General features: G+C 49.0%; 2 protein-coding genes across 2 annotated transcripts; one reads left to right on the top strand and one right to left on the bottom strand.

Annotated features, from left to right (window-relative positions):
* Positions 1-38: 38 nt before the first annotated feature.
* On the top strand, positions 39-10,365 carry LOC128723450 (protein unc-13 homolog 4B-like). Its single transcript, XM_053817196.1, has 11 exons — positions 39-130; positions 3,999-4,212; positions 5,977-6,329; positions 6,424-6,595; positions 6,855-7,447; positions 7,525-7,752; positions 7,829-8,345; positions 8,413-9,033; positions 9,124-9,551; positions 9,620-9,819; positions 9,909-10,365. The coding sequence occupies exons 1-11, from the start codon at positions 39-41 to the stop codon at positions 10,028-10,030; spliced, it is 3,540 nt and encodes a 1,179-aa protein (XP_053673171.1). The 3' UTR covers positions 10,031-10,365.
* A 154-nt stretch (positions 10,366-10,519) lies between these two features.
* LOC128723439 (uncharacterized) lies at positions 10,520-12,800 on the bottom strand. Its single transcript, XM_053817185.1, has 4 exons — positions 12,362-12,800; positions 10,958-11,422; positions 10,735-10,894; positions 10,520-10,649 (listed from the first exon to the last, which is right to left on the bottom strand). The coding sequence occupies exons 1-4, from the start codon at positions 12,504-12,506 to the stop codon at positions 10,520-10,522; spliced, it is 900 nt and encodes a 299-aa protein (XP_053673160.1). The 5' UTR covers positions 12,507-12,800.

The raw sequence follows: 12,800 nt of genomic DNA, 5'->3' as shown, positions 1-12,800 counted from the left end.
GCGCGAGTGCTTCCACACACACACACACGTTGGTCGAAATGTCAGTGGTGAATGATGAAGATCGCGCTGTCAAAGGACCGCCAGGAGGATCGACGGCAACGGTGGTGGCGGACAATTCCTTAAGCAATGGGTAAGTGATCACGCGAGAAAAGCGGAAAAAGTGTGTGTGTGTTGATCACCTTTGATCAGCTTCGTGTGTGTTTGATGTTTTGGTCTTTTGTTTTGGTTTTTCGCCGTATTCGTCTCCTTTCAAGACGCTCGAGCCTCCTTCAACAAAAGAACGGTAGGAGGCCGATTCAGTATGCGTTTTCTTCATTCCTTCTCGCTTTCCCTGTTTTCGTTTTGTTCGAATTTCCCTATTTCTTCGGCATTCCTGCTCGGTCCCGGCATTCCGTTTCGATCCGTGCAATCGTGTGCTTCTTTATTTCGGTGACAGTAATTTTAAAACCCACGTTGCCGTTTGAACTGATGCACCAACGCAACTGAAACAATCTCTCTCGAGGATGCGGCTCGGTGGTCAACGTACTCCTCTTCGAACCGTCCAGAAGGGGACCGTTTCGTGGGCAGGAAAAGTAAAAGTTTTACCCCACACCGTGACACCGATGCAAATGAGGTTCAACACCGTCTTCACCGTGCACAAAAGGTGTGCGAAAAGAAAATCCAAAAATCCGTGCTCTCGTCCGGCGTTCTGTTCGCGCAACTAGCCGCTTTCCTGGGGTTTCGTGTGGTTGATCCAAGTAGGCGTTGAAACAGGTTCTTTGGCATCGCAAGGGGTTACTCAATCGCACAGCCCCCTTTTGCCGGTTTACAATGGCTTGTCGACCGGTTCACTCTGCCCCCGCCCCAACCAGCAGCAGCAACTCCTCCGGAACCTTATCCGAGAGCGTCACATCATCACGAATGCAACCCTTATTTGCAAGTGATGGAAAAGCGCCACCACACCCGCCCCCAGTAGCAGTTGCAACAACAACGAAAAAACAAGCCGTGTTTCTCTCGAGATTCCTCGCTCGCAATGGACGGCTTAGAATTATACGTTAATGGGACGCGTGTGGTAAGGATGGGGGTGTTTGACCATTTTCTCGTTATGATTCCGTCGCTCCACCCCTCAAGGGGGTTTGGCTGTAATTCTCTTGCGTGTTTTTATACGCGCCAAAGGCCTATTTTTACGTGATTGAGTGGCTCACCCTGCTTGGACGGGCTCGCTAATTAGACGTCCGTTCGGGTCGTTCATAAAAACCAAATCCACTCACCCATGCGCATTCTTTATCTGCCGCATCTTCAACCCCCCCTGCTAGTTTGTGGGGCTCAACGCGAATCCGATAAAACGGCCGCTTTGATGGCTCTCGCAAACTGCCCTCATCCTGAGCCGAGGGTGAGTTTTTTAACCGCTTGCAGCGCCCCTTTTGGAGCTTGTGAAATGCGATGTGCTCAAGAACCGCTCGATCGGGGGATAAGGAATGTTTGATGACGCACAAACCCACCCTCTCCAGGGGGGGTGTTAGCATTGTTATCATAACTGCTTCCAGATTGCGTAATGGTCATTTGCATGCACATCGGCGTAACGGCCGAATCGAAAGGGCGCCAAAGTATCGTCGCCTAAATGTATTATCCCTTTTTTTCCCATCCCCTATCGCGGAATTGCAATCGCAGACCCAAGTGGGTGGCAAGTGGGGAAGGCATGTCTTACTTTTACCTGACGATGTGTTGCGATCAAAGATGCTGGCCGGGGAGATAAGTTTTCGCAAAGTTTTGCGTACGAATATCGCCACGTTTGTGAGCGCGAACGCGAGTACATTGCGTAAGCCATGCTTGATCGTGTGCGAAAAAGGGGTTGGGAAATTCGCGTGTGTGTGTGTGTGTGTATGCACTAAAAGACGATGCTAAGTGGCCGTTTTGGGCTGGTCGACGGATAACCGGCCAGTTGTTGATGGAGTGATTCACGTCCATAAGTCATGCGACAAATCTTTCAGCAGGGTGCCAATTGGGTGCCGTGGAAGATAATGAGCTGCTGGAGGCTGAGATTTCCATTTTAAACCGCCGGGGATTTTGCACATGAGCGGCTGGGGAATATTTCTACGGCTGATTAGCAAACAGAGAACGACAAAGCAAATGCAGTTAACTGAAGAGACGTTCCTTACTGAACTGGAATTTTGGGAGAGTTTGTTTCGTTTCGGTAATCCTCGTTTACAGTTCAAATAGAAAGTCTAGCGCATCGGGAAGTTGGGACCTATTGACCGTTTCAACGATCGTCTGGAAGGAGTATTGGCAGCTTCAGGGGGAATAAATTTGAAGAATTACTTCAATCACAACGAACCACATCCATTATGGTGTCTATCATTACCTTCACGTCCCTCTCTGTTTCTTTTTTACCCTTTTTTTCCCCTCTATCTTTCCCATGATCAAAGACTCATCTCGCTACCATATCGATTAGCAATTCATATTCGGAAAGGCACCTGATTAAATAGAGTATTACCATAAAATCGATTGTTTGTCAGCCCGCGATACCTTCAACTGCGATCGAATGGGAATATTTCCATCGACCGCCTGGCGAATTCCGTTGAGCCGTTTGCTCCTCACCATCATTAAAAAAAACGCTACAAACAGAGCGTCTCCTCAAACATTAGACGAGCCGATTTGCTTACGCTTGTTAAATATTGATTCCCTTCTCCCCTTTGGGCTTCAGCCCTTCGGTGGTCCCTTCCGGAAAAGGGTGACTCAACGGTGGCGAGTGAGGAATTATCGTCTGAAATAATGTGGCTTTGATTCCTTCCTGAAGCAATGGAATTATAATCAACCACGATGCACTTATCAATGCAAGCCCCGACCCAACTAGCGATGCTGCCAATCATTATCGCCCCCCCTCTCCCCCACACCTGGTCTGGCTTCCACCCAACCCGTGCCCACAAACCGTGCCACCAAGAGACCGGGTTTGACCGTCGAAGGTTTCACGATTGACATTTCCTGACTTTTGCACTGACCGCGCGGCCCGAGCCGCGGTCATTGCGCATAATTACGCGCCTCTCTAACCCACCGAACCGGTTTTGGCCGACCCTTCCTTCCTCTCTGGACACACACACACAGGCGGTTGTTGAGACCGGCTTTTAGTTGCACGATCCACGAAATGAGTGGGCTGGAAATTTTGGAAAAGGAGCTCGTGGGTTTGTGAACATGAGACAGGATTTTGTTTCCCATTTTTTTCTCTCGTGGACAAAGAGAGAGAGAGAGAGAGAGAGAGAAATGTCACGTCAACCCACGCCAACGTGTCCAAAACCAGGCCCAGTGGAACGTGTGTGAGCTGAATTAATAACCGAACAAGGACACCGGCTTCTCGAGAACCTGCACTATATCCTTCAGCTTTCAAGAGGTTTTGGCTTTCGCTTTTTTTTTTTGTTCGCTTCTTTTCTTTTCTTTCTCCAACTCCCTCCCACGCAACAACAAAAAAATGACGTACTCACACGCGCCTGGCCGATGATCGATGAAGCCCTGCACCGTGAAAATGAAGTTCAAACGATCTTCACAGCACATCAGGCGAGATAGCATTCCCTACGGAGGGGGGCCAGAGAATGGGCATAAACCACACCTCAAGTAGTTTGTTGCGTCTTGAGCGAACTGCAAAGACTGCAAAGGTTTTGGGATTTTTCGCGTTTTTCTTGTCGTTCCCATGCGCCCCCATGCAGCCGGGACATCATCGATCAAACTATTAAATTAATCTTGCAAACGCGCTTTCCCAATCGCCCCGTTGGTGTTGAATTTTAGCATGTTTAACCTAGAGCGTTTCGACGTATGTATGTGTGTGTGTGTTGGTATTGGACGCATAAGTTTTCCGCGTTTTCATCGCTTCACGTTCTTTCTTTCTCTCTTTCTTTCCCGTTGGCCGCTTTCGAAACCGCATTTTCCAGCACACCCAAAGTTCACACCACTGCCACTGCCACCCTCCTAACCGCGAAGCTCTCTCCTTTCTTTCTTCCCCCCACGCCCCCGATTCGGCGACCCCGCAGCCGCCCGCCACCGACCACCGCCGTCGCCCGCCGGAAGCCATTCTTCGAGAAATTCGGCACCCTGCTGAAGCAACGCTCGGACGCATTTCTGCTGCACGTAAACAATCCCGTTCAACCGCACGGAGACGAACCCCCGGACGCACTGGTGGCGTCCAACGGGTTGGCCACCAATGGAGCCCCACTACCCCCGGGTGCGACGGAAGCGGTCAACTACGTAAGTGTTCAATTCCCATCCGCCGTCAATGCGGTGCTTTGTGTGCCCGTGTCCATAAATAGTCCCAGTCCCTTTTTGTAAAACAACGGGCAGCGAGCAACGAGTTCTAAGCGAAATAATTAACGACGGACAAGATTAGCGATCACCCAACCCAACGCGTGTCGAAGTAATGGAGCGTAATTCAATTCACCCAGCTGGACCTATTTTTACCGACGCAAGATGGGGCATGGACGTGCTCCAAACACCTCCGGAAAGGCATTTTTTTCGCTTCTTCTCGATCTCGTTGAGCTAGCGATCAGCAAGACCGTGGAACTGCTGCAAAAACGCCGGAGCGTGGGAGCCTGGAAAGGGGCCAAAAGATAACGCCAACATACGTCGGAAATTGCGTACGATCGGGGGGATTTTCTTTTTGTGGATTCATGTATAATACACCAAGCGGAATAATGCACCAAGCGGAATGCTACATTGTACCGCCTATGCCACTTAACATGGTCAGCACAATCTGCATCTTACAAGTGGGCCAGATTCCGGAAGCCCAGCACGAATGAGTCAAAGCTGTCAAAAACCTCGGCTGGGTCGTTGCAAAAGTGCAGGAAACACCCGAGCATGGTGATAAGTCCGGTACCGTTTATCTCTTGCAAATAAGCAGTCGTATTGTGCGGAGTTTCAGTCACATGGCCAACATCATCGTGAAGCGGGGGTGCTATTTTTAATACGCACTTTTAGTCGCCCTTCGCGAGCCGTCGCCAACAGTTACGAACAATTCCATCTGCCGGACTCGCTTTCCTTTCTTCGATTAGATCCGATGCGTGATCGTGAAGTCCGTCCAGTTAGTGTCGACGGAATTTCCGCGTACGGTGGTTTTCCACAAACAATTAGACATCGCTGGGGCAAAAAGGCCAACCTACGGTTGGACAACTACGGTGTGGACGTGCTGCGGGTGCTGCAAAGATGGTAATCAGTCAAAGTGCTGCTGGCGTGTACGAGTAAACCTCGTCGAGTAGACCGTTCACGTCCAAGTAGGCCGGCACAACATCTGGATGCATTCATCCGTTGGTGTAGGGCTTGGTCGCTGTTGGAGTAGAAAAAAAGCGGATCACTTGAGCATGTTGATAATGTTCATTTGCAAATAAGCGGGAGGAAACACACACACACACACACATACTCACGCCTGTTTGAGCAATGAGATGTGATGAAAAGCAAGCAGAAGTTCTCATCTGATAAGGTCTTCTAAAGACGGTTTAATAAGCCAACTAGTATTCTGTAATTGATGGGAAACCAGATTGACGTGTAAAAGCTAGTGAAGTGGCCGCATTCTTTGCAAACACATTGCGAATGGTTTGAGTGATCTGTTGTTAAATGTGGAAAGAAAATTGGCGCCCAAATACGGATGGGATTGTGTGCTAAATCTAGGAACTTCATACCACCAGATCACGAGATCAGACAAGACAAATTACAGTGCTCACAGGAACAAATGTTTACGTTACGAATAGGGCTGCTGCGTGTGATTTGCTGTCGATTGTAGCCATGGTAACGAGAGCAATGTCTTTAGTGTAACGAAAATAAAGCGGAATGGACAAAGCAATCTCGATCAATCTCCCTCTCATGGGGCGGATTCATCTTCAGAAACTACTTTCATACCGCTTGGGGTGCTATAATGGGTTAATCCATCCATGAATCTATCGTTTAATATATGGCTTTTGAATGCTCTCGTTAATTCTATTAGTTTTATACTAATTATTCCACGCTTTCATCACGTCACAGGCGGAGGTGCTTTACGAGAAGGTGCTGCACGAGATCAAGCAGGGTAACGTCGTCGACCGGCAGAAGAAGCTCACCCAGAAGGGCTTGTACTCATACATCCAGGAAGTGTTCGGTGTGGACGAGGCCAAACATGCCGTACTCGAACAGCGCGTTGAAAGCATGCTTGCGCAAGACATCTTCTTGCGTGTGGAAATTTTGGAGGCGAAACTTACCACCGGACAACCTGACGCTACTGAGCAACAGCTACCGAACGCGTTTGTGATCGTGTACCTGCAGGAAAAGCCGCGAGAATGCCACCGAACGGCGACGGTACCGGGAACGGTCAATCCCACGTGGAACCAGCAGTTTCCGGTGTAAGGGAACGCAAATTTGTACCACGTGGCAAGCGACTAGCAGCAGATTTTGATTGGTGTTTTTGTTTCTATACCTTTGCATTACCACCCGCAGAGCCGTTAAGCAGGATACTAAGGAAACGCTCTTGATCGAGGTGTTCAACAACTGCAACAACCCGAATAAATTCTTGCGAGCGTTCCGCATCGCTAGGAAGTATCTGCTTTCGCTTTTTAAACCGGTGGCGTCACACGCGAAGATGATTGGCCGAGCGAGCATTCCTTTGGAGGTAATTATAAATGTTCTTAATTATGAAATTTCATGTAAAGAGTGCATGTGGAGCTAGTAATTATTCTGAACATCGCAAGAAAAACATTCAGTCGCTAAAAATCGTTCAACCCAAGATGGTTCTCCTATCAAAACACAGATGGCGCTGCGCACTTACATTGCTCGAGCTGGTGTTTGACGTTTTTCATCGATTCTCAAATTTAGTTTTTCTCACAGAAAAACGCCTCTGAAAACTAATCGCATTCCTGTTTTTTTTTCAGTCCATCACCTCCACCGGGCTGGTGTCGTGGTACAACCTGTCGAAGAAGAAAAATCCCAATCCGCAAGGCACGATCAAGGTGAAGTTTTTCTTCACATCCAAGCTGGAAAAACCGACAGCCAAACGCGAGTACGAACAGATGCTACGGTGCATACTTCAGTATGAGCTGCGTAGCTCTAGCGTAGCGCGTTACTGGTGGGCTGGGAAATTCACCAGCGAAGGTGAAGCCATTCTACAGCAGTACACCAAGTGCGCCAACCTAAACGCCACCGAGCAGACGCTGATCGCGTGGTTCGTTTACACGCAGATCCACCTGACGTATCCGCTGTCGATCGGTTTGTTGGAGAGTGTGCTTGATAAGCTGTGTGTGAGTTATGATGTTGCGCTTACTACGGATGAGGAGCGTGAACGATTCTGGAACGGAGCTCGTCAGCTGCTACCTTCTTGTCTGTCCATGATCGTGAAGATGCGCAAGCGGATTGCCGGCGATAAGGACATCGTCAAAACGATCACATCCGTGTTGCAGTTGCTCACGAAGGCAGATCAGTTGGCAACGCGAAAGGGTGCGAGTCTGTTTGTTGATACAACCGTGAGGTAAGTGAACAGGAGCATGGACATCGCCATAGAGACATCCAGAACAAAAATGGACACTCATCTGACCACGTTTTCAGGAGCCTAAAGCAAATGTCGTTGGACTGCACGAAACATTCCACCATGAAGGACGCGATGGTGCTGGGAGTTCAGCTGGGTGCAAGGACATGGTTCGAGGCGGCACTTGCGGCCTCCATCGAGGGTAGCCAATCGAACGAGGACAAGCTGCGTTCGCTGATCAAGTTCGTACAGCTGCTCCAGTCGGATCTGTTGCGAGCGAAAACCTACTACGACGGTGTCTTCAAGAGGTGAGTCGGTTTGTGTTGAAATTTTATCAAATGGAAACACGAATCGAAACACTGAGATCATTTTTTATTTTTGTAGCGTGCTGGATATTGACTACAGCAGGGAGATCTGCATCCAACACGAAACACGCATCGTGTCACATCTCCGACCGATCGTACAGACGATCTGCAATGGATTCAAGAAGATCACGCTCCGTATGGAGCAGCTTGAGCGGCGTGCTGAGATGGAAAGTCTCGACATGAGCTCGACTCTGTTCGAGCTGTACCTAGTGTTGAAGCTGTTCCTGCAGCAAACCGACACGGTCGTGCAGTGCGCTCACAACCCGTACATCGTCGAGTTCCACCAGTGGTTCCGGGGTGGTATCGTTTACTATCTGGATGTGTTCGCGATCAAGACAATTTCTCGTGTCGTTACGGTGCTCGAGGAGGATGATCTGCGTCCGGTTGGTGGCACGTCCACCGGTGATCGACCAGCGAAGTGTTCCTCCTCGACCGGTGAAATACTCGAGATCATAGCGCAGATCAAGATCTTCTGGGATCAGCTAGCCTGGCCAGATAAGGACGAAATGAAGAAGTTTCTCAAACGAAGCATAGGCGTAAGTATACGTCCCGTGGAGGTGTGAATGAGTATTGATTTTTCTTTTGTTTTCTCGCTCTCTACAGGACATCTGCAGCTGTTGCATTTTCTACGCCGATCGGTTACTCTCCAAGGTGAAAGCTATGGATGGGTCACCTAGTGGGACGTCGACTGGTTTAAACGGCGCACAGTTAGCAACATTGGCACGATCCCTTACGGTGCTATCGAACGTGACCATCCTTACCGAAAGCCTGGTGCGATTGCCACAACAACTCGGTTACAGCCAACAACGCACTAGCGGTGAACCCATCGATTCCGATCCCACAAAAACCCGCAAAACGTCCCTCGAGCAATTGCTGGCCGACGAGATGCTACCGATCGAGGGTTTGTCGAGCTGGCGACAGAGATGCGTTCGCTTCATCAACGATCACGTGTCACAAACGACTCGGGCGCTTGTGGTGACATGTGGAGAGGTTGGTATGAACGGTGGAAATCCCGGTGCGGCTTCCGGTGGAACTGGAGGGTTCTTTTCGAGCAAACCTCACCCAGCGCCGGCAGAGAACGTGGAACGCTTGCGACACTGGATCGTGCAATCGTCCGCGTTGCTGCGGGAAGAACTGTCCCAAGAGGACTTGCACACGGTCGAGCTGGAGTTGTGGACCATGCTCGAAGCGACGATGGACGAAATCATCAAAAAGCTGTTAGAGGTGGGTTCCCTGGGTGCTCTTTATAGGACGCCTTCCACTTAATTTCTATTCAGACTTCCTTCTTTAAACACACGTTTTATTTTGTTGTAGAAAAAAGACTCGCTGGCAACGTTTCAGCGGCTACGGGACTGTTTCACGCATTTCACGCAGCACTACTTCGGCACGCTCGGTGACAAGGTGGCGTGTTCGATGATCGGTGAACGGTTGGAAACGTTCAGCTGCACCACGAGTGACCTCATCCAGCGGTATTACCTCGAGCGCTATCGCCAGCAGGAGCAGCTCGAGGAACCCGAGAACGGGTTGCTAACCGTGCGATGTTGGTTCCAACCAGATGGGCTCCAGATCAAGGTGTTGCGGGCTGAGCAGTTGCGTCTGCCGAAGGACTACAAGCACTCGTGCGATAGCTACGTTAAGATCAATGTCCTGCCACCCGATCGGTTTGGTGCCACGTTGCCCGAGTTTAAGACCCGGACTAAGTCGAAAAACTTCTCCCCTAACTACAATGAATCGTTCACTCTGTAAGGCGCAGTGGTGGCGTGGATCGTGTGTGGTGCATCAGAATTCATGTGTTGCTTTTGTCTTGTAGGAAAATCAACCCGGTCCAACATTCCCTGAAGGACGCGCTGCTGATGCTGAACGTGAAGGTGTCGGAGCTGCTTGGTCTAAGCCAGAAACACATTGGCGAGTGCTTTCTGCGGCTCGACGCCATCCCGGTCGTGGGTGATGCAAGTGAAGCGTACGAAATTGCCCCTCTCAGCCTGCCGCTTAGCCTTCCCTTCACGATCGGTTAGTCTCGGTGACGGTATCCGGATGTTTCTGCTGCACGCTTGCCTCGAGTGAATCTAACCCAGTTAAACCTTACATATCTTTTACAGCTTCCTACTCCGTGACGGCACTCGAAACACGCACCCATGACAAAGTGGCCGCCCAGTTTCTGAAGAAGTTGAAGCAAAAAATGGGCATCGCACCGTACACGATGAGCACGCTCAGTCTTTGAGAACCGCTGCACGCAATCTCGCGTCGTCCTGCGGCAACCGGTGATATTGTCTCGATTGTTAGGCTAATTATTCTATGAGATTTTTTTTACCTTTTTCGTGCCTTCTTACATGGAGATGTATTAGAGTAAGTTAGTGTAATTAGTTCTACGATTAATAATAGGCGTTAAGATACATTTGTAGCAAGCAAGTGTAGGTTAGGATTTCGTTTGAAAACAAACTCGGTTTGACTCAGCTTAAGCGTGTTTTATTTTTCTTTCACATTTCTACGCTAGTTCTCTGATGGAGACGCATGGTGCCGCACGCGACCCAACTGGCTGCGTGCGTATCCGCTAATGTTCATAGCAATTAAACACATTTTCTCGTAGGATTTGGTAATAAATTAATAAATACTTTACTCAACAAAATGCTATGCCCTTAAACAACACCCCGTTATATCCGGTTTTCCCTATGCGCACTCAAATCCGGAACCTCCAGCGCTTGGCGCAATGCTAAAATTGTTCCTCCTGCCCGACATTGGCATCGACATGTGCACCCATTCGATCGTTTTCCTCCGAGGATCGTGACGCAGAGCTGCTGCTGTCATTCGTGGCTTCCTTTGGAAGGTAGATGGAGTAAATCCTTATGAAATGAGTGAAAGAAAATAAAATAAAAACCCATCAGTAACTATTATAATGCAGATTCCCTTGCGTACACTGATGACTACCTCGATGCAGGGTAAGACTCATCGATCACGTCGAACATGCGCTTGAATCGGCAGGACAGCAGGTTCTCCTCTGGGCAATAAAGGGCATTGTCAACGGTAAAAGCCTCCAGCGCGGTCAGAGCGAACTGCGTCATGTTGCTAACCCGCCGTTGGTAGTCAACTGAATCGAACACGAGTGGAAAGAGATTATTTATGTTCAGCACAACCGCCGTTAAAGACTCACATTTCATATCATACGACCGTCGGCGCTCCTCTTCACTGCTCTCGTCGCTGTGGCCACCACCACCGGATGGTTTGAGCGTCGGGATGAAGAACAGCAGGCAAAGCAGGGCGATGAATTTTACGATTTTTTTGAAGATAACCAACTTCAGCAGGATTTTTGCGACCGTGAACAAGTCGAACTTAAACTTCAGCTTGCTGAGCAGCCAGTTCTCGGGGCTGAAGTACGGCATACCATGGCTCATGGGACCGGATGGTGGTGGTGGTGGCGGTGGAGGAGGTCCGTAGATCGGTTTCGGTGGTCCGTATACGGGTTTCGGCGGGAGACCGTACTCTTTGTGAGGAACCGGCTGGTACAACTCGTTACCGGTTGCAGTGGGAGGACCGTAGCTTCCCGAGGGAAGACTGTAGTCGTAGGAGCTGGACGGGGCAACATTGTAGTCCCCACGCGATATCCGAATCGGTGTGCCTGTGGAAAAGCCGTCAGTATTTAAAATATCGTCGATAACATAAACGAGTAGCGCACAGCCATCAGGAAATTGGTTGAAATATCTTGCATGTAGCTTATGCAAATGATCCAACACGTGAGAAACAAATGGCAAAATAGTATACGACAAAGTAAATTCACATAATTCATTAAACACGGCAATGGGTGACTTATCATTCAAGTAGGTGGAACGATTCATTTCGAGATCGCTTTGAAATTAACCAAACGAAAGCACGCAGCCACTTCAATCGAGCCGCGAGTGTCGGGGATGCGAAAAATTTGTTCCTCCGGCGAGCGAAAAATGTTCCGCTAAGTAACAGGGTCGCAGAACACGCAGCAGGTAGCACCTGATCCCGGATAATCGAGACAAACACAAACTGCCGGATAAACGCGACAAATTCGGTGTGCCGTATAATCGAGTCGAATTTTAAATGCCGGATAATCGAAGAAGTAAATATCGGTTGAATTATTCAATTACCCGTATTAAACTTTGAGTATTATTCAAATAACATGAGAACGCTTTACGATCAGAATAAAACATGCACGATAAAAAATAGGATAATTAACATTCGGAGACCCGTAATTCTGACGTTTTGAAGTACATTGTAAACTATTACCATAAGAAAAATCTAACTTTTTTCTAAATTTACGCAGAATAAAGTAACGTATCGCAAGAATGCACGTATTTAAACAATCAATTCAACAATTTTCAACCTCGAACTCTTAATTTTGATGGTGAAAAGCCCTTGTAAGGCTCATCAACAAGAGCAGGCCAAAACCACCGAACACTCGAAGCCAACAATTCACAAAATAAAGAATATTCTCTTCGTTAAATTTAACGCATTGTTTATTCAAATAAACCACTCACAGCACCGCACAACTTTCACTTTCCAGCTGCAACAAATCAGCGCTTTACGTTACCTTTGAACGGTTGGGCGTTAATTTTGTGCGAGTTTGTCAACGCCACCAAATACGAATCCTTCGCCAGTTTGGCCTCATCCTCCGCGGCTCGGACCATCCCGACGACGATAATCGCCACCAACACGATCGGGACGAATTTCCACATTTTTCACCAGAAAACCCAAGGCCTCCCAACCCAAGGATACACAGCCACTTCCCAAAACAATCAAACTCGCCGCTACTGCTGGTGCTGCTGCTGCTGGCTCCACCTGAAGCGCGTCCGGTTGGCACAAAATCACTCAATTAACTGACGGCTACCGGATCGCCAAGGGTCGCTAAAATAAATGCCACGTTCCGGTGGCTCACACACTCGCCCGCCCACAACTGTACGTACCCGTGGCCCTTCTAGTGCCCTGAACCGGCAACTGAGAAAGTGCCCTGAACCATTGTTCCGGCTTCG

This window comes from Anopheles nili, chromosome 2 (assembly GCF_943737925.1).
Source record: "Anopheles nili chromosome 2, idAnoNiliSN_F5_01, whole genome shotgun sequence".
NCBI classification, from domain to species: domain Eukaryota; kingdom Metazoa; phylum Arthropoda; class Insecta; order Diptera; family Culicidae; genus Anopheles; species Anopheles nili.
This window is presented reverse-complemented; position numbering and strand designations above follow the sequence as displayed.